General features: G+C 49.9%; 1 protein-coding gene across 5 annotated transcripts in view; it reads right to left on the bottom strand.

Annotated features, from left to right (window-relative positions):
• The window catches only part of PRDM11 (PR/SET domain 11), a 48,629-nt gene extending 26,929 nt beyond the window's left edge, over positions 1–21,700 (bottom strand). The window contains exons 1-4 of one of the 5 annotated variants that reach the window (XM_054826195.1): positions 21,450–21,700; positions 1,849–1,967; positions 1,193–1,296; positions 18–280 (exon numbers count right to left, since the gene is read on the bottom strand). In XM_054826195.1, coding sequence (XP_054682170.1) covers positions 18–280; positions 1,193–1,296; positions 1,849–1,964 — 483 coding nt within the window. In that variant the 5' untranslated portion in view covers positions 1,965–1,967; positions 21,450–21,700. Of the gene's footprint in view, positions 1–17; positions 281–1,192; positions 1,297–1,848; positions 1,968–20,951; positions 21,205–21,449 lie in introns of those variants that run through there. The other 4 variants (XM_054826194.1, XM_054826198.1, XM_054826200.1 and 1 more) reach the window with 4 other exon arrangements.
• Between the last annotated feature and the right edge of the window lie 496 nt (positions 21,701–22,196).

Genomic DNA, 22,196 nt, shown 5'->3' with positions numbered 1-22,196 from the left:
GGAGACACATCACTCACCAGCCACGAGAAGAATCCTGCGGACTTGTCCTGGCTAGAGATCTGCCCCTCGTATGGCCCGAAGATGTGACCTTTGGGGATCACCTCGTTCATACAGCGCACGTCGTTCTCCCCGTTGGGCTCTTTCACCACCTCCATTCCCGGCGGGATGGTCAGTGCTGCCCGGTCAGGGATGCCAACAGGCACTGGGGTGTCAGACACGAACACCGGGGGGCCGTGGTTCGGACACTCATCCACGAAGTACTCCTGGCAGGACTCGCAGACTGCGGGTGCAAGGAGAGCAGCGGTTAGGTCGGGCAGACGTGACGCCCGCACAGGCTCGCACACCTCCTGGGACGCACAGCACTCAGGACAGCACGCCCCAGCTCCCTGTCCTCCTGCCGGCCTTCCCCAAAGCCTCCACACACCAGACACTTTACCAGCTGCTCACTTGTTTCGCCACACGTCTCTCAAGAAGGGCTCTGCCCCAGCCCACACCTGTCCGACCAACGCCTGTGCGTGTGTCAGCCCTGGTGCCCTACACGGATTCGCCACCAATGGCTACATGGACAGGGAAAGGCCCTGTTACTGTCTGCAGAGACAGAGGTTGGGAGCTCCTTGCACATCACCGGTTAGCAGAGATGTCCTCTAGCCCAAAGGTTTGATTGCCCACACACCAGAGGGGAACTAAAACAAATATCTCTGAAAACAAACACCCTTGTCGTGCAGCCTTCATTCTGTGCTTGGGAGAGAAACAGCATCCCCAGGCACCTGCTCTGTGGCCAGACAGGGACTTAGGACTACAATTTGATATTTTGTAGGTATGCCAATGTACCTGGCACCAGTTTTCTTTCCCAGAATATGGGGGAAGGGAAAGAGCTGTCATCTGCGTAATGCTCCCTTCGCAGTTTCTGAATTCAAGCCTTTGACTCTTAGGCTTTTCCCATGTGCATTTTCATGTTTCCAGCACACTTTCGACCTACCTCTCCGCCGCTGCACAGCCCCACAACGGATAAGCTGCTTTTGTGCAGCAGCTTCCCTATCAAATGTGTTAGTCTTTTCAGGACAGCATGCAAATTTGCCTCTGGCTTTTTTATTCCCCGCTTCCCGCCCCAAACCAGCAGGGCACCAACTAGGAAAGACCAAAGTCTATACAAGCGGCGACATTGCTTTTCCCTCACTCACAAGACACTTACACCAGAAATCCACTTGCTGAAAGCTCTTGGTCATGATCAAATCTCGTTTCCCTTTCAGTTTCTTGGGCTCCACCTCCATGGACTGCGGGTCAGGCCTTCCAGAGCTGGGGAGGGAACAACAGAAAGATGACGTTAACCTACCAAGACATTGGGACTGCACACAGAGAGGAGCAGAGGCAGCAGGGTCTGAACAATGCTCTTACTCCCCCAGCCTGCAGCAGAGAAATGATTCAACCTGCCATCCAACCTGCCAAAAGCTAGTACCTTAAGGTTTAAGGCTAAAGCCTACAGCAGGTAGCGGCTTCAGCTAGAGCACCTCCACACGTAGCACATGCCTAGCATGTCCCACACCGGGCAGGAGAGTGGCAGAGGGGACTCCCATGAGCAGAGAGGCAGCGCTGCTGCTCAGAGGCAAGGCACAGCCCTCAAAGCATGCCAGCACCACAAGGCATGAGGCGAACTAGCAGATACGTAGCAGACATGTGCCTGGCACGAGCAGGTGACCACCCTGTCACACACCTCAAGGCAGACCTCGCAAGGGAGGGTTTTAGTAACTTTGAAAGGTTCAAGTGTATCCCTCAAAAATAACTTTAAGCTGTGGGGGCAAGTGGAGAGAAGGAGGTGAGAGTACATTGGACTGAAGCTCAGCGGCGTACCAAGGCTGTCCATATTCCTGGTCCCGGTGCGGAGAGCAGGCCTCCTTTTTTATTGTCACCATCTCCCCTAAGGAAGCCTGGGTCTGGATCAAACAGTCCTTCAAGTTTTCACTCATGTTCTGAAAAAGAATGAAAGAAGGGAGGAGAAAAATGAGCAGCCAGGAAATCACAACCCTCCTCCCCCTGGAACCACAGCCTTCCTCCCCCAGGCCAGGATGCAGCCAGCAGAGCAGGCTCCCTCCTGGCACCAAGAGCTGCCATCGCGCTGGGGCACCTAGGTGGAAACACCTTCCCGTGCCGGGGAGGAAAAAGCAGTTCAGTCACAGGTCAGGTGAAGAGCGTGAGACACCGTGGAGCAACCTGAAGCACGGGGAATCTCAAATATGTTCCGCAGTGCCCATTAAAAATGTTGCGCATGGAATTTAAGACTGATGGGTGGGATGTGCTATGTAAACACAGAGCACCACTACCTCAGAGCAAGTCTTTGGGGACAGAATGACAAGAAAGTGGAACGCAGGTCATGGCATAGGATCCGTCTACAAATATAACATATGCCAGTCTCCATCTAGGAACAGAGCATGGTTTACTACACCCTTGCAGATGGAGCTTTCCATGTGCTCTGGACACCTCTGACAAACAGATAAGTACCTACAGTGCCCTGCAGGACCCCACCAAAATTGCACAAGTCATGCTCTCAATCTTCCTGTCCCTTCGATGACCAGAGCTGAGCTACCACCACCCTTCCAGCACACAAGCCACTGTAGTGAAAATGCTTCTCCCTCAGCAAAATGCAAGAGCCAGGAACCACTTAGTAATGTCCAAGGACAGCAAGCTCCAAAACAATAACACTTCCCTACTCCCCCCCATCATGGGATGGTGCTGAAGAGAAAATATTGATAAGGCAAGTGACGATAATTCAGAATTGGTTTAATTAATACTAAGATTTTTGGAAGGGCCACTAAGCTTCAGAGCATCCCAGCTTGAGACAAGGAATAAAGCAGAGCGCCGCTCATCTCTTCATTGCGTTCGTCTTAAGACTTCCTCCAAGGCACACAAACGGGCTGCTCTCAGACACCATACCAGATTGGACAGACTTCAAAGCTGCTCCCCCCAAAGTCCCCTGTGATCCTCCTTTCCATGTCCACTGCCCGATGGCACGCTCTGCATAGTCACAGCGCCTGATGGAGGGGCCTCACCAGCTGATCAGACCCCTTGTGTCAGGGGAGCTGGTGGAAGAGCCCATCCCCATCGCAACTTGACTGTGGGCACCCCAAAATTCGTGTTCTGAGGTCACAAACCCCTTTAGACAGGGATTTTCTTATTCTACACGTGCTTGTACGGGACTGAGCACCATGGAAGTCTGGTCTGCATTTGTGCCCTGTTTACAGCAAGAAGGAATGCTATTCCCAGCCTCTGTGGCTCCTCTTTGTGCTAGGGGACAAATAATTAATTTTTCCAGCCCAACTTCTCACATGCCAATGTGCAGCCTGAAAGACCTTTATCGAGCCTGTATCAAGGAAGCAATAGTTAATATTCATACAGTGCTCTGAAAGCAAAGCCTCAGCATAAGTACAACTACATACATGCAAACACACGTACTTTTAAGCCTTTACAAGATGCCCAAGACAAGATATATTTTCTTTCAGAATTACCACAGCCAGTCAGAAGGAAAGCGATATTAAGGGCAAGGAAAGGCTGATTATTTTGGCAGGCTGAGCCTCTGCTCTGCACTCTCTGGAGCGAGACAGAAGCTCTCCAGTCCTGTCCCCGTGCATCAGCCAGTGCTGCAGGCAGGGGCTACCTGCCCTTCCCTGAGGAGAAGGAAAAGTCTTTCCTGAAAAGTGTGTAGTAAAGCAGCTCAGGAGGGAAAAAGCAGCAGCTGGGGGAGGGGGAAAATGTTAAAAAACGAGAGGGGTGCTGCCCCAGAGCTGGTTAGCTGTGGGGCCTGCGCTGGTGCAGGAGAGGCGGATGCTGGCTGCAGGGCTGATGCTCTCGGTCAGAAAACCCACCCGTTTTGGAAGTCTGGTGGACAAGGCACCTGGAGTTAAAACACCCACAACCCCCAAGGCTTCAGTAGGAAGAGATGCAGACATCTGTCTCTGCAGAAACAATGGCTTTTCCTTTCCCACTCTTCCCTCGTGGAGACTCCTCCGTTACGGAGCAAGAGAGACCCTGTGACAGCGCAGTCTGACCTGTGCAAGGCAGGCCGCTGCGCTTCTTTCAGTGAACTCCTGGTTAAAATGCAGCATTCCTCCAACAAAAAAAATAAAAAAAAAAAAGAAAGAAGAAATCCAGTGTTTATTTTACACACAGAGCTCCTCATTTTACTGTGCGGCACATTTTGCAGCCCTCCCCTCTTGTAGTCCTCCCTGAACTCCCTCCAACATTCATTGTTATCAGCAACATTCCTGCGCAGCACCAGCCGCAGCACTCCTGCACTGACGGGAGCAGCACCTTGCACCGAGATAACACCCTCCCTGCCTCTGCTCAGGATTTCCATGTTTGTGTCCAAGTACCGCATTTACTTTTTGGCCACCGTGTGCAGCTGGGGTTTTGTGTTTGGTGAACCTCCGTGCTGCTGTAAGAGCCCTAGCTCCTGCAACAGCTCCCAGGCCACCACGCACCCCTTGCCAGCCCTCCTACCTGCTCTGCAACTACGTGCCCGCTTTTAAGACATTCACACAACTTGTTGTTTCGCCCAGCATACATGCTATCACAACTCCACCACTAACTTGCCTCTTTTCATTACTTGTGGCTTGCCCAGACTTTGTGTTGCCCACAAACATAATGCAAATTAGCATTGTGTTTTCTTCCAGGACACTGACAACTTAGAATCATAGAATCATTTAGGCTGGAAAAGGCCTTTAAGATCATCAAGTCCAACCGTAATTCTAACACTGCCAAGTCCACCACTAAACCACGTTCCTAAGCGCCACATCAACATATCTTTTGAATACCTCCAGGGATGGTGACTCAACCTGTTCCAATGCTTGACAACCCTTTCCGGGAAGACACTTTTCCTCACATCCAATCTAAACCACCCCTGGTGCAATCTGAGGCCATTTCCTCTCGACCTATCACTGGTTACTTGGGAGAAGAGAACAACACCCACCTCTTGATTAGCATCAAGCCAAAAAAAACAATTCCCAGTTGACACTACTAGAAATACACTATCAGCAATGGCTCTCCTTTCACTGTCTGAGGCCTTTAATTTAGTCAGTGTGTTGGGTTTGTGTGGCAAGGTTTTGGTAGCGGGGGGGCTACAGGGGTGGCTTCTGTGAGAAGCAGCTAGAAGCTTCCCCTGTGTCTGATAGAGCCAATGCCAGCCGGCTCCAAGACAGACCCGCCGCTGGCCAAGGCCAAGCCAATCAGCGCCTCTGTGATAACATATTTAAGAAGAAAAAAAAACAGTTAGAGAGAGAGCTTTTGCAGCCGGAGAGAGGAGTGAGAAGATGTAAGAAACTCTGCAGACACCAAGGTCAGTGCAGAAGGAGGGGAAGGAGGTGCTCCAGGCGCCGGAGCAGAGATCCCCCTGCAGCCCGTGGTGAAGACCATGGTGAAGCAGGCTGTCCCCCTGCAGCCCATGGAGGAAGGATGAGGGGGTGTAGAGATTCCACCTGCAGCCCGTGGAGGACCCCACGCTGGAGCAGGTGGAGGCACCTGAAGGAGGCTGTGGCCCGTGGGAAGCCCACACTGGAGCAGGCTCCTGGCAGGACCTGTGGCCCCTGTGGAGAGAGGAGCCCACGCTGGAGCAGGTTTGCTGGCAGGACTTGTGACCCCATGGGGGACCCCACGCCAGAGCAGTCTGCTCCTGAAGGTCTGCACCCTGTGGGAGAGACCCACGCTGGAGCAGTTCGTGAAGGACTGTCTCCCATGAGAGGGACTCCATGCTGGAGCAGGGGATCAATGAGAGGAGTTCTCCCCCTGAGGACGAAAAAGCGGCAGAAACAATGTGTGATGACCGTAACCCCCATTCCCCGTCCCCCCGCTGAGGGGGGCGGACGTTGAAGCCGGGAGTGAAGTTGAGCCCGGGAAGATGGGAGGGGTGGGGGGAGGTGTTTTGATTTTATTTCTCGTTCCTCTACTCTGTTTTGCTTAGTAACAAATTAGATTAAATTCTTAAGTTCAGTCTGGTTTGCCCATGACAATAATTAGTGAATGATCTCTCCCTGTCCTTATCTCGACCCATAAGCTTTTCGTTATACTTTTTCTCCCCCATCTAGTGAATGAGGGAAGTGACAGAGCGGCTCTGGTGGGCACCTGGCCCCCAACCAGGGTCAACCCACCACAGTCAGGTTTTTGTTTGTTCATAGAATCATAGAATAGTTTGGGTTGGAAGGGACCTTTAAAGGTCACGTAGTTCCAATCCCTCTGCAATAAGCAGGAACATCTTCAACCTGATCAGGTTGCTCAGAGCCCTGTCCAACCTGGCCTTAAACACTGGCAGGGATGGAGCATCTACCAGCTCTCTAGGCAATCTGTTCCAGTGTTTCACCACCCTCATCCTAAAACATTTCTTCCTTAGATCTAGTCTAAATCTACCCTCTTTTAGCTTAAAACCATTACCCCTTGACCTACCACTACAGGCCCTGCTAATGTTTGTTCCCATTTTTCTTACAAGCCCCCTTTAAGTACTGAAAGGCTGCAATAAGGTCTCCCCGGAGCCTTCTCTTCTCCAGGCTGAACAACCCCAACATTCTCAGCCTGTCCTCACAGGAGAGGTGCTCCAGCCCTCTGATCATTTCTGTAGCCCTCCTCTGGACCTGCTCCAAAAGTGTGTGACACATCGAATCATTCTAGCTGCTTGTTCCGATGACCTGTGGCACAACTTCAGTGCATTAAACATGCAAGACGTTCCAACACTTTTACCTTTACCAAGCAAAATTACAGCAACATCAGAAAAAAAAAATCACACCATGTTAGAAAAGACCTATTTTTAAAAAATCTGTACAGACTGATTATTACAATTAACACCCCTTAAATCATGAGCAATCCAATCCCTGTCACCTATTACATTATTTTACTGGAAGCCAACATCAGACTGCAGGTAGCCTAGTATTCTAGTTTGCCCACATTAGACTTGGTACTAGCTTACTTGTTTATGACTCACACACAACATTTTTTTCAGTCTAACTCATCACATATACTTTTTTTTTTTTTTAAATTAGCATTTATGGCTCAGAGCGCACTGGTCAGCCAGCCTTTTTAAAATCCCTGGACGCAAGTTAGCCAGAACAGCAAACTTAAGAATGTACTGCTGTAGTAGCTGCTGTTTGGTAATTTCCCAAGCTACTGCTAAAACAGAGAGCATTACACTGCTGCTGTAACTGGTACCATCATCTAGCTTTTCCGCCAGCTACAAGAAAGAAACATTCAACATTTCTCCAGTTCCAGGCATCAGTAGACAAATATGCTTTTAGGACTTTTAGCTTCTGCTGTTTTTAAAGCTGCTTTTAATTTTTCCTAATTTCACTGCCCATTAGTTTTTCTTGCCCCTTCTCCTCCCCCTTTAGCTTTCCACAACTATAAGAGTATAGTTCACATTCTGCACTTTTCACTCCATTATTTTTTTTTTTGTCATTTTTATAGTTGTGTTTGTTCTAACACCTAAATATGAAGATCCTCTGAAGATTTCAGGTGATGTGGAGAAACACCATGCAAGCATAGGAGCAAAGCAAGGAGAGGGACTGTTTATCAGAAAGTGTTGTGATAGGACAAGGGATAATGGGTTTAAACTATAAGAGGGTAAATTTAGATTAGATATTAGGAAGAAATTCTTTACTGTGAGGGTGGTGAGACTCTGGAACAGGTTGCCCGGAGAGGTTGTGGAGGCCCCATGCCTGGAAGTGTTTAAGGCCAGGTTGGATGAGGCTTTGGGCAACGTGGTCTAGTGGAGGGTGTCCCTGCCCATGGCAGGGTGGTTGGTTAGAACTAGATGATCTTTGAGGTCCCTTCCAACTCAAACCATTCTATGACTCTATAAGCAGGGCAGACTCCTTGGTTACTGCTGAAGGTACTCCCAGGGGGTACTCATCCTCCCACGTGCGTGTCCCTGTGCCCATCAGTCAGTCCTTGCAATGTCAGTGTGCACACAGCCTACTGCAAAGTCATAGCAGCATGTCAGAGAGGACAATCCCTAGGTGAGAGGGATGCTGTGAAGATCCAGGTGCTGTTGGCACACAACATCAAGTCCTTTGGACAGCAAAGGCACTCGTGGTATGAGGCATGATGCCCAGGATACCAGTGTGACTGCTACAAATCCCAAGAGGCATCCCTGGGGTTCACAGGCAATGCCACATAACCTCTACCATTTTCTTTACAAAGTAGGCAAGGACCTGTCACGTTTCTACACGATACATTTTAAGATCTCCAGCGGTTTTACCATGTTGCTCACAATCAGGGAAGCAGAAAACACAAGAACATCTGAGCTGTTAATCTCTAATGCAGGAAAAAAATGTCCAAATGGGGTTAAGCATGAACGAACCTGTGAATTCCTGTCCTCAAGTATGCCGCCTTTATCACTGCCCCTCTTGTAGTTATTAGTTAACAGCCACAGACTCTTATCTGCCTGGATCAGCCTCCAAAACAGAGCTTTAATTTTACATTTTGCTGGCACGTTTCCCAGATTGGGACATTCTTGCATGTGAAATAGCCGTATAGGAATCCATCCCCTCCTCAGCACACAGCTCCTTCACTCAGTTTCTCACTGCCAGCCTTCTGGAGGTCATCCCCTCTTCTTTTAAGAAAGATCTTGCGTAGCTTGTACCACATTTTAAAGTGCGGGCCCATGGTGAAAGATGGACTTGAATTCATATGCTTTTTCTACAGTTGCATATTATTACCAGAAATAGTAAGCCAGAACAGTCAGCTACTGACAAGCTGAGAAGGGGGAATAAAGCACAGCATTCAAGGCTCCAAGCTTCCCCCCAAACAGGCATGAAAGACCCAGGCTGACTGTTTTCCCCGAGGTGAATTCACTTACCGAGGTCCTCGGCCATGCCAACCATTTCAGGTCACTTTATGAAGTACCAGCTGGCTACGCAGCTCATGACTGCAGCCAATGCAAACACCGAGAGATCCCACAAAATAAGAGGGAGAACCAGTTTGCTCAGAGGAGTACCACTGTCCACAGACACTAACCCCATGCTCCACTGGGAAAATTGCTTTCGCCTTGACAGTTGCCACAGCGTTGGCTTAACTTTCCCCTCTGAAGTACAGCGTTACTGTGGGAGGAGCTGTCCTCCATGCAGCAGTGCAGCAGAGCAGCATCCCGGCATGGTGAAGGCTGGTGGCAGGGCAAGACCTGATGACCTGCCTCCCAGGTTGATGCAAGGCCAGGGCTCTTCTCTGACAGCTGCAGAGCAGGGCTGAATGCAGCCTGCCCAGCTGGAGACAAGCTGGGGCAGTCACAAATTCAAACTTAATTAGTGAAAATTATAGGGCATGGATGATGTAGGATTTGAGCAGCGTAGGCTGTGACTAGGACTTGTTCAAATCATTGCCAAGTACTCCACTACAGTCAGTAGCCATAAATTCACCAGAAGGCAAGAAACAGTTTGAGGTTGTAATTCTGAAAACACTGAAGAAGGTCAGGACTACAAGAAAGATACCTGGAAGCACCACCAGTTTTGCTGCAGCTTTCTGAAGAAGTCTGGAGAGCAAGCTTCAAAACCACAAGACTTAAATCCATTTCACAGCAGGGTGGGCTGAGAGTTCCCAGCGGTTTCAATGACTTGTTCAAGACCAGCAACCAACACGACAAACAGCATCAGGGTGCCACAACACCAAGTTCCCGGTGTCATCCCGACTGCAGACAGGCTGGGGACAGGGAAATTCCCATGTGCCAACATGGAATTCCTCCTGTCATTTTAAGTGGATGTGAGATGCGTTCCCACTGTCACTCTTGCATGGTTTGCTGGCAAAACATGCCATCAAAACCTGCCATGATCTACTTCATGACAGACATGTTTCAGAGGGGGAAGAAGGAAAAGAACCTCTGAAACAAACCCTGAACCATTCTTAAGTTTGTCTTATGGTGGCTTCCAGCGAAGGTGGAAAATGCTGCTGACTTTACAAGATTTGTCACAAAATTCTGTATTACGGTCAGTTGGGAGCACTTGCCCTTTGTTGATCTCAGAGTAGAAAGTTAGTGTCATGGATCAGCACAAGCCTCTGGAAATCAGCTATTATTTGGTGCAACTTCTCTACGTTAAGTGTTGAGTAAGGACTCAACACAGTGGGATTCTGACAATGTAAAGTTCCCATGCAGCCTAGAAGCCTCTGAAAGAGTGTGGCATGCCACGGAGCCAAGGCAGCTACTTACTGCAGCTGAAAGAATACGTGACTTGTGTTTTTAACATATATTAAAAATAATTCCTGTAAACTGGAAACTTCTCATTTTTGCTGTATTCAGCTCCCTGCATTGATCCCACAGATTCACAGTTTAAGGGCAGAAAGGAGAATTAGGTCAACCTGACTGATCCCCTGTACGTCACATGTCCTTACCTTTAGCCTACAAACAGGACAAAATTTGCATCCCAGTCTAGCACAGGGAAGAGAAGCCAACACTTCATCAGAAGTTCATTCCAACTGTTAATCCCCATCGTAGACAAGCTATATGTGAACTCTCTAGTTGTGGGCACCAGTCAGCAGTTCCTTCAAAGGGTCCTGCAACCCAGCAGGAAAGGCTGAAATACCCGGCACGTTGGGACGCTGCTTTGAGAAAATGGAAAGAATTGCTTCCCAGGTTAATGGCTGTAACAAACCTCACCATCTTTGGTCAGGACTGCCAGTTGCACTTCTTTGCCTTTGGCTTCTTCAACATAAATATATACCTACATTTATAAAGTTAAAACAAACAGACACAAAACCTCAGTAATAAAACAAGATGCTATTCCACCAACGTTCTTCTCCCCAAGGACAGAATAAAAGTACAACCCAGTGGCAGATGTAAGCCTTGTTCCTTAAGGCACCACTGAAAGGTGTTTGGAAAGCCATAGTGCTAAGCACTGAATAAAAACACATACATAGCAGAGCCTTGGATGTGTACCCTTGCAGTACCTTCTCAGTTTTCCAACAATTTTCGTCATTCTTCTGTGTAACTCTTCCAATTTTCTCTACATTACCTCAAGATGCTGGCACCAAAAAACCAACCAGAATGAGTCTGAAGTAAATCTGAGGGTTACAGACATAAAACTACGTCCTCACCCTGATTCATTACCCTCCTGTTTGTGTGTCCAAAATCACGGTCGTCTTTTCCAGCTAGGACCTGGCACAGAAAGCTCCCTGGAGCTGCCTGCCCATTCTGACCCCCACGTTCTCACACGGGACTGCTCGGGGGACAGCCCCACTTCGCAGATCACGTTCGGGACATGCCCTTCCAGGTTCATAACTCTCCTTTTGTCTGCGTGAAAATGATTTTGTTTCAACGGCTCCATTTACCAAACAAACTGCATTACTCCATCCTGCCCCTATCAATAGCTACAATTCACGAAACTTTTTTCATCTACACATTTTGCCAGTGGTGAGTCACGTTTTCTTCTGCATCACTGAGTAAGTGTCAGGCAGAATTGGCTTTTCCCTTCCCCTCATTTGAAGGGAAGGGTCATCGAGCCTACTACTTTGAAAATGTAGTCTCCCCATATCGTGTTGCAGAGACTCTTCCCTAAAATGATCAAGGTCTAGCTTAAAAGAGCTGGATTATTTGCTCTGCTAGTCTAAAGCAGCAGTGCCAGAGCCTTGATCTTTTGATGCTGAAAAAACATTTTCTACATTAATCTTAAAGTTAATCCATGAACAGTTGATTTATTAGTGTGCTAATACTGTCCTTTAGCTTAGGGTATCCTTCATCCTCCTTACTGTTTATACTGCCACTTCAGTTTATTTATCGGATGCTGACTCTCTATCAATCACTACCCTCACTTCCTAAGCCACTTGTATTTTATTGATATTCTTTGGCATCAGATATTAATTGGATTCTCATGCACTGAGTTAACTGCCTTATATATACCTAAGTATATCACATCTACAGATCTTTCTTTAAACCAACAGTAAGCTTGGCAAAGAACAAAATCAGACCTGTTTGAGAAGTACAAGACATTTTCTGTAACATCAAGTTTCAAGCATGAATTACTTTATATTTACCCAGGACACTACCCAACTTATCATTTCCTGGGCCATCCACTCGGTGATTTTCAGAACCATCCCAAGACAATCACTCTTCCAGTCTCCTGGACTTGCTGTGATCCACCAAGACCAATTAAAAATGAGTAAGCTAGAGACTCTCTTCTTTATCTAGTGCTCACTTTGTTTCAAGGGAACGTGCTTTTTCCAAAGTGCAGATGCCAGCAAAACTTTGCTTGCCCACAGGACCCATGCAATTCCTACGCGTGTCCCTGAATTCCTACTTATAGGGCTCAACTTCTGGATACCCAACTTATCCTTTCCTTGCTGCTGGCCCAGATGGCAGCCTTGACGGCAATCAAGCACACACAGCTCAACAAAGAGAAGTTGTGTCTGAGTCTGAAAAAGTTAAGTTTTTCATCACGCAGATGATTTTATAGAAAGCAGAGAGGTGAATTTACTGCCCAGATGACCTTCTCCTCTCATCCATGGACAAAAAGGCTGGAGTGAGGAAGTGCTTGGTAGGCAGGCAGCAGGCTGGGCCACCGCAGCACTCCTGCTTTTTTGCTGTGCTGGGAGAGGGAAAAGACACTGGAGCACCTTTGATGTTTCGTAAGGCACGCACAGGAAATTCAGGACACCCCGGTCAGGTCCTGCCAGCCTCGCCGCACGCCTGGGACCTGCCACATCGCACTCGGCACTCGCCCAGCCGCCCACCGCGAGCTCACACGCATCCAGAGGACCCCTGCACTTGTGCAGCCTGGCCAGCCTAAAAATTTCCGTGGGTGAGCGACACCAGGGATTCACGTACTTGAACACTGACGGACGTAAAAAGGGAAAGGGAAGGCGTGGGGGTGGGCAGGAAGCAAACCCCAGACACTACTTTCTAAATAGCAGATGTGGCTATTCTGGCTAGCAAACTTCCACTTTAATTTCTAACCCACAGAGATGGGAAATGATTCATGAAAAATCAACAGGATAAAATTAGCTGGAAGGCAGAGAGATAATTCATGCAACCCAACCGTCACAGGCTGAAGTGCCAGCACTACCAGTGCTGCCTGGCATTTCAGCCTCCGGTGCCCTTCAGTGACTGGCACCCGGCCAGCAATCAGCTCCACATATATTTCCTCAGTGTCTAAATTAGACCCTCTGGAGAGCACATCCATCTTTTAACAAGACGGCCTTTCACTCAACACTCTTCTAGAAGTTCCAGCTTTTTCTTTTTTCTTTTTTAAAAGAAGAGATTACCTGTAGTACTCTGCCTTTTTCTTCCACTAGTGGTGTTAGAGGATGGGACAGACTGACGGGACAGACAGGCTTGCACACACATCTGTACGCCACGGCCAAGCTATGCACAAAATTCAAACTGCCCCACTGAGTCAGAAAGCTCCGTGCATTTCACCAGAGCACCCCTTTCCTGCACAAAGCCAACAAAGCGCTCAACAGTGACAACTGAGCACTGGTCTTCCTTTATACACGCTGGTGGTTTTTTGTAAGACTGCCCTTAAATTCTGTCACATAAAAGGCACGAACCACAAAACACAATTTCACCCTTGATACAGCCACATGACAGAAAGTTTCTCAAGCAGACAGTATTACTTACAAATCACAATCTAAAGCTCTTCATCCCAAAGGCAGATGAGAAACCCCCACCCCTCCAAGAGGCCTCTGGACTTCCAGCAGGCACCTGGCTATTGAGCAATGTCCCTTCCCACCACCCAACTCAAAAGCTTCAGGAATCAAAGGTCCAACTGTAAAGCCTCTGCAGCACCGATACCTCCAGGCAGGCAGTCTCAACTGCAGGGGGATCCCCATTCAATTGGGACCTGGGGGTACAGATGCAAAATAAAGATAAAATCCTCTGCTTTGGTACCATTTGTCCAGTCGGTGCCTGTTCATTTCTGTTGAAGGATGTTACATGATGGCTCCTCTATGGTTGTTAGAGTGGTTTCACTCTACCTGGGCTTCAGGACACACAAGCAGCTCCTTTCTTTTTACTTGTTCAGCAAAAAGGGAAAGAATATTTGGGGGGGGAAAACAAGAAGGTAGGAGAAAATAATATTTTCATTTGTTCCTAAAATTCTAACAAACTAGCTCAGTCTTTTAAAAGCACTAACAACACACCAGGCAGAATGAGAACAAATCAACTGTTCCACAAAATGCAGAGGAAGCAAAAGCAAGAGCCATATTTATTTCTCCTCACTTGTACCCTCTTGCAGGCCATTAGGGAGATAAGATCTCACAGTACAACAGACATTATTCAGGGCTGGTAAATCTGTCTACAGGTTAGGGACTCATGTTACACCGCTTGGATGAGTACTGGCTGAGCATGGGTCACACCGACCCCCTTTTCCTTGGGGCAGGCAGCGGTCCAGATACTGTCAGATCTGCCAAGAAATCAGATATCCATGTGCTGAATTCACCACCACCACCATTTGATCTGCACATTCCCTTCCATACAGAGAGAGAGGTGTTCAGACCCTGTATGTCCTAAGGCAGCTAACTTCAAAAAAATTTCCAGCAGGGGCCAAGCACTTCTGGTCCATTCCTTTAAACTCTGCTCCTCAAGTGCGTCTTCTACATAAAGGTACCGGGTTGCACAGAAGTACCTGGTCCTCTACGCTATGGTCATTTTTAAAACACCGATTAGCAGAAGCATGGAAAGAGCCCAAGAATTCATTCAATTCCAGTCCAAAAAGAAGAGGGAGCACGTCACAGTGACTTCATGTATGCAAGTCACTGAGGGACTACAAAAGTTCACCCACTACCCCAAGAGAATTCAAAAGCAACATTTCAACGTCTGACTACAGAATGACACCTAGTTAAAAAAAACCCAACCAACCACCAGTTAAGTCCATCAGACCTAAAGAGGGTATGTTAGCATCTGATTTAGTTGGTGCTAGCTCTCAACACGTCCAGGAGACGCAGTAAGTGGATACACCTCTCTGTAGGTACTGCCTTGGCAACAGCAACACAGCGTTAGCTGGTGGGATTCTGCACTGAGGGTCAGGTACTGCTGCCACCAGCCAGCGGTCCTTCACTATATGATTTAGGAAAAATTTCTCAAGGAACAAAGCATCTTACACACATACCATACATAAGAAAGTTCTCTTCCCAATCACAAAGTGAAGAGAGAGTCAGTAATTAAAAAGCTTCTATTCTTCAAAAGCTGATTGATCTCATTTGAGCTCAAAAAAGACAATCTGCATATCTAGGTGTGTACACATGCAACTCTAGAACCTATTTTATTGTTCACAAAAGTATGTTCATATGTCATCAGTATTGATTTTTCCTGCAGTCAGTTTCCAAGTGTTTTCATTAATTTCCTCTGAAGGGATACAAGGTCTGAATTCTGCACACTGTGGCGTATTTAACATTCGCATTAGCCTTTCCGAGCAAAAAGTCTCCAATTTAAAGAAAGCAGCAGACCACATGAATTACTCCAGCAGCTTCAGAACAAAAGAAATTTAAAAAACCCCACAACAGCAACCCCCCCTCCCCGATATATGCAGACACGAGAAAGTCAAGATTTATCCACATGAAAGGTGTGAAGAGGAACACGCTAGGAGTGGAAAGGTAATCCCAATCAAACTCAACCATGTCTTTCAAGGAAGATGCTATGTACACTTAGTCTGCTCAGCTGTTTGAGTCCGCAGCTGAAGGTCCACATTTAATTCCGCTCAGCGTATTATGATACATTTTCAAAATAAAGCTTTGTTGTACTGAAAAGGAATGTATTGGACAATATTTCACATTGGTTATCAGCCTGAAAACAGTTGATGTAGCTGACCAACATCAGCTCCAAATACCAGCCTTCAATACTCTAAAAGGGTGTTTGTGGGGGGCGCGGGAGCTGCGTGCCCACGGCCGGTGCCCTGAGCCATGCTCAGGAGCCTGGAGCCAGCACTCCCCTGGGACAACCTGGTTCGGGGACCGGCAAAGGATGCTCAGCGCATTGGCTCCCCACTGTGCAAGGCAGGAGCACCGCTGGCTCTCAGAGGTAGCTAATTAAAGCAATTCTAGAGCCACCGCACAAGATAATCCCCCACATCACCTCCCATGCACTTTCACCGCTCTGTCCTCATACATCACCCCCAGTACCCACGGTCAAGCCTCCACCGGCAAAAGCCAGCCCCCCGCCGACAGCGGCACAGGCAGTCCAGATGAGCCGCCGGGAGCGCTGGCCCCGGCAGGGCTCGGCGCCAACTCTGATTTCAGAACGGCAGTCCCTCCTCCAGGACGAGTCACTACAGCCGAAGTAAAACTAGCCTTGCTGAAAAGCCAAAGCCTAAGGAGGAGAGAAGAAAGGGGCCAGAGAAACGAAGCCATTTATCAGAGCGCGCTCAAATTGGACGACTTTGCTTATGGTACCCTTCTGATGGGCCCCTTATTGATGGCTGCCTGTGACCGAGGGACTGCACTGAAACGGTCTTCTGCAGTACGCATTACTGATCTCTCTCTGGAGGCTGCCAGTTTCTGCAGCTTAAACCTTAAATTATATGTATAATGTTTTTACCTTCTGACTGCAGAGAAATTGTTCCGAGTCTGAAATGCCAGAGTGCTGCCTCTCTGCCTTGCAGAGAGAGGAGGCCTTTGGACAACAGCTCTCAAGGATACAAGCTATCCTGCTCGCACAAACATACCAATGAGCGGGAAGCACAACAGCAAAGCTTTAAGTGTCAATATTTTTAATTGCTTGACTGTCTCTCAGCAGAAACATAGGTTCTTGCAATTATGTGCAGAGTTTGGGATGGAAGGAGGAAAAATGCCAGTGCTAGTACCACCTTTGCTGATTCTAGCTGAGGTCTGAAGCCTAAGTGGTGAGGACAGTGACTAGACCTCTAAAAACCCACATGGTAACTGTGATTCTAGACGTCAGGTCAAAATTTACCCCCTTCACCTCTGCTTTTTTCCCTCCTTGCTCTCAATCCTCCTGGTCTTTTCTATTAGTGACATAGTGCCTATCACACAGTGGGCATTTTAAAGAAAAACTTCTCTAACATGGGATGCTTGTGTTGCCCTCCCCACCGGGTGTCTTCTCTATCCACCTTGGCTGCTCTAACCCTCCAAAGAAGCCACACGACTGCTCTGTAGTTTCCATCACTCATCAGTCTTACCTGAAAACTTCCTTTCTGAAGCGCTTTTCCCTCGCCTTCTTTCTGAAGATGCCAGGCAGGGTGACATGAACCTGTCTCTCACCCTGTCCTCTCTGCTTTTTCTTTGGGAGATTGGACTGCTACTGGAATCCACTCGCATGGGCAAGTTTAACTAGCAGGGATTCCTGAAAAGCAACATTTCACTATGCAGCTTTAGAAGGGCCATTGCTCTAGAGGCTTTATTTAAAAACACCTTCAGTAGCAGAAAAGAGGTCGTGGGGAGAACAGAAGAGCCTGAGAAATTAAAGCTTTCTTTGCTCCACTACTGCAGAGAGGTCAGTGCAAGAGGAGGCACTAAAGCCGTCTGCAGCTGCACAGGAGCTCTGGTCCAAGAAAGTTCACCCTCTACAAGAGAGCTCCAGGCAGGAGCACTGTGTAGGAGCACTTGCAATGAAACACGCCACAAGCATGACAACCAGGGGCGAGACGCGGAGCAGCCAAGCTAGCATCCCGCAGCAGGCCGGGAGGAATTCTGCCACTTGCTCAACGCCAGCGGACATTGCACGTGCCGACCCCCCTTCACCAGGTACACCTGTGCCTCAAGCAGCTCCCAGCCCTGGGTCCGAAGGACCTGTGCTCAGGTGGGAGCCCAGATCAGAGAACTCAACGCTGATGCAAGAAGGTATGTCAAGCATACCCAGATGCACGTCCAACCGACTCCAGATTTCTTAAAATGCCAGAAAGCTGCAATCCAAATGGAAGGATAAAAGTGATGTTTCCTTGTTTTGGCTTTCTTAGGAAAGCCGGTTGTTCATAGGTCTCGGATACACGTTCCCAACACAAAACAGGCATCAAAAGTTCCCACCTGCACTCACAGCACCGGGAACAAGAGCCATTACTTCTCACAGCTACCCGGCCTTGCATCTTCAGATCAAGTTTTAGCATCTTATTTCTTCCTTCTGGAGGTCCCCCAGTTAACCTACATTATTATTATTTGTCAAATAAACAAACAAAACCAACAACAAAAGCATTTTGTATTTGGGACTATGTTTAGTTTCTCCACAGAAATTTTCACACACATGCCAACAACACCAGATTGGCAATAACCATTTTAAATATGCTACTCCAAAATGTCATGAATATTAGGCAGTATTTTAAAGCTCTGGAAATGGTTAGTAGCACTTACAGCCAAACCAGCAAGAGAGAGGCCCTGCTAACAGCAACTTTAAGAATAAAGAGATAGGTAAAAGCACGTGCTTTTCTTGCATAAATGGACATGGGGTGGGGGGGGAAATAATAAAAAACCACAGCTTTGCTTGGGAATCAACCAGCATGAGACAGAAGTTATGAAAAGAAAAAAGAATAGTACAAAAAAAAAAGAAAAACAACCAACAGAAGGATAAAGTGTACGTGGTACTTTTATAAAAAGACCAAAGACCTCTCTTGCCTGGACTTGTCGTTTTTCTCCTCAATATACATACTTCACTGCAATTCCTGACTCAGGGCGGCAACTTCCACTCACCGCAACGCTCATGGCCCCCCGATCGCAAAGCCAGCCTGCTGCAGCGGAGGAGCCCTCCTGCGTCAGGCTCCTCTTGCAGCAGTCATGGTCACAACCTTACCCATTTTGAGCATCCAGCAAGGAATACGAGCAAACAACCTGCCCCAGCCCTATCCCACTAAGACCGACCTTGTCTCAGCACATCAAAAATAAGGTTTCAGACAAGTCCTTGCTTTTGTCCTTATTGTTTAAAATCAGGTATTACCCTCACAATAATCTTCCTCCTTAAATTGTCAAAAAAGCACAAGTAATTGCTACCAGCGACCAGTAAGGCTCACGATGAGAGAGTCCCCCAAAAACTGGCCCAGACAGTCTGGTCTTCACACACGGTCCACAAAGATGCTAGAGGGGCAACAGGCCACTCTCCCGAAACCAGCAAGGTGCGCATCAAAACCAGCACTGAGCAGGGGGCTGCAGGACCTCCCTCGCATCCCGCACAGACAGACAGGAGGAGCAGCAGCTTTTGACACGACTCCCAGGCAGGAGGGGACAGTGGCTTCTCCTGATCCTGCTACTCCACACCGCAGTGGGAACAGTCAACTCAGCATCTTGCCAAGAGCCAGCGCAACCTTCAGTATGTCCCATGGCTACCTCAAATCCTCCCCAGTGAGTGGTTCCAGCTAACCAGCCTTTCCTTTGCTAACACAGTCCTTCCGCTGGCCACACCAACAGCCCCGACACTTCAACTCTTTGCAGACTGCACGTGATTCGAGAGCCCTACGTCGCTCAGCCCTGCGCTAAACTATTATTTTTAGAGCAGGAGCACCTTTGGTCGAAGCACCCCTTGCAAGAAGCAAATACGCATCATCTGAATACTTTCGTTTCCGATTGCAGCCTGCACTTGAAAAAAAAAAAAATGCACCGTCCTCATCAGGGATGCGCGTCTATTGTGGGGTTTATACACAATACGTTAGAAAGTTGATAGAGTCATTTCCCTTTCCACTTTCATTGCTTATAATCTTGGTGATTGCACAAAGGGAAATTTAGGGGACACGCAGCCCAACCCAGGCAGCGTGCTCACGCTCCACTGGTCCCACCAGCAGTTAAACCTTGCCAGCAGGACCGGATCGGGGGAGGGGGGGGCTGCTGGATATTTGAGGTTGGGGCTCCTTGACTGCTCAACAAAACACTGTGCACACCTGCAGTGCTGGAAAACAATCCTTTCTTATGGTCAGGTTGGTTTTCGTTTGTTTTTTTGTTTTTTTTTTCTTTTTAAGCTGGTTCTGCCAGTTCTCCTCCCACTAATGAGAAGCATTAATCATTGGAAAAAGAGGAAGAAACATCGAGCCAACAGTTTTGCCCACAGGCCAGCTTTTTTTTTTTCTTTTTTTTTAAGGGATGAGAAGTGGGACACTGGAGGCATCTTCCTTTTCCACTTGGAATACACCAGGGACTATAGAAATTGGGTTTAAATAACATAATAAATATATATATATTTCATGCTTTTCTGAAGCATTTGCAAAGGCGGCAGATTCAATAACTTAAAAAAAAAATAATAGAGGGAAAAAGGCCAAAAAAATACGCATTTGGTGAAGTTTTTCCACATAAGTCAATGAAGTATCCTGGCTAAGCGGTGCAAGGGCAACTCTGCCGTTGCACTCCGCAATGGACCCGAGAGATGTTGCAGGCATGATGCCCGCAAAGCAGGGTTGCAGCAACCGCGGGGTTCCCGACGCTCCGGGCTTCGCCGCGCCCCGCTCCGCCGCTGCAGCGGCGGAGCGGGGCGCGGCGAAGCCCGGAGCGTCGGGAACCCCGCGATAATATCGTCCGGCCCCGCCGAACAAGCACCCAGCTGCGACACCGCGACCCGTCGGTGCCGCGTCCCGCCGGCTCCCGCCACCGCCACCCCCGGGGAGCGCCCCGTTCCGCCCCGCCCCCGCGTTCCAATGTGGCGCGCGCCCACCCGCCCCCACCGCCGATTGGCCGCCGGCCGTGTCACTCGCCGGCCCCGCTAACGGCCGCGCAGACGAGAGGGAGGGATGGAGCGAGAAGCGGGGAGGAGAGGCGGGGGGGGAGAACGACACGACACGACGAGGGGAAGGGCGGGCGCAGCCGCGGCGCGGCGGGGAGCGGCGGGGACGGGCCGGGCCCAGCGCCGCCCGCCCCGTAGGGGAAAGGAGGGGTGTGTGTGGGGGGGTGCCGCTACCTGTGCCCGCGGGTCGCCGCCGTCGCCCCGCCCGCTGCGGGCACCCTTCAGCTGGGCACCGCTAAGCCGGACCCCCCCTAACCCCCCTCACCCCCGGGCTGGGCCGGGTTCTCCCCCCGCCCCCGCGCTCACGCAGCCATTTTCGTGGCCACCTTGGCTACCAGCGGGGCTGACTCACCTCGGCGCTGCGGGCGCGGGGGGCCCGCCTCGGCGTCGGGGGGCCCGCTCCGCCCGGGGAGGGGAGGGGGGGGGGGGGGAGAGCCCGGCTGGCTGCGCCCTCCCTCCCCGCCGGCCCCGCTGGCTAGTCCCAGGCGAGGACGGGTCCCGGGGCCGGGCCGGGCTCGGCGGAGGCGGCGACGGCGGCTCCCTCCCTCCCGGCCGTGACCACCATCTTATTAGCACAGGAAATGACATGGAGAACGGAAGAGAGGGGCGTTCGGGGGCCGAGCCCGGGGACCCCCCGAACCGGGGGGAGGCGCCGCCGGCCCGCCCGGCCCGGCTCGGCCCGGCCAGCCAGGGCTCTCCCGGGGCCACGGCGCTCCCGCCTTCCCTCCAAATAACCCGGGGTGGAAAGAGAGGAGGGGGAAAAAATAATAAAAAACAAACCCAAAAAGCCGCACAAAGCAGGGAAAAGACAGAAAACGCCGAGCAAACCCAAACCGCCCCCGGTTCCCACCTCCTGCTCCGGAGCCTGCGAGTTCAGCGCGGAGCCGGCGGCGATCTGCGCCCGCCGCCGGGCAGGGGCTCGGGGGGGCTCTTAAGGACAAAAACCGCCCGGGCGGCCCTCGGGCACAGGGCGGGGGGAGCCGCCGGCCGAGGGGGCCCGGCCCGACGGAGCCGCTGGGCTCCCCCCCGGGCGCTGGCGCGGCCACCACCTGCCGCCACCCGGCAGCGACCGCGGCGCCCCGCGGAGCGGGACCGAGCCGCCCGCCCGCGCCCTCGGGGCCGCCCGCCTCTGGGGGACGGCGGTGAGACCTGCCCCGGGGCTCCTCCACCGGCCAGGGGAAGAGTCTGAGTCGCCCCGGGGCGAGCCCCTCTCCCAGCGGCAGGACCCCGCCGGTGCGAGCCTCTTGTCGCCCGTTTGGAGCGTCATGCCCTTCTGCGAGCAAAAAGTGGATGCGAAGACGCCGTGTTTCCCTGGCGCTCATGGCTTGGTCGTGTTTTAAATTACCCCCCCAAAAAACCAACCCACCCAACAGCAACAACAACAAACCCTACCCCTGAGCTCTGTGCAGAAATTACAGGCAACATGACGGATGACAAAAAGTAGGCATAATTTAATAAACAGAGGAAGCATGTCTCACCAATAAAACAAATTCTAAATAAAACCATCTGCAAGCATTAAATTTGAAACAATGCAAACTGTTTAGCTGCTTTGCCAAAAGAGGCACAGCAGGGGGTAAAGAGAAGGATGGATAAATAG

Source organism: Grus americana, chromosome 5, assembly GCF_028858705.1.
Source record: "Grus americana isolate bGruAme1 chromosome 5, bGruAme1.mat, whole genome shotgun sequence".
Classification (NCBI taxonomy): domain Eukaryota; kingdom Metazoa; phylum Chordata; class Aves; order Gruiformes; family Gruidae; genus Grus; species Grus americana.
The sequence above is the reverse complement of the archived record's forward strand: the minus strand, read 5'-3'. Positions and strand labels throughout refer to the sequence as shown.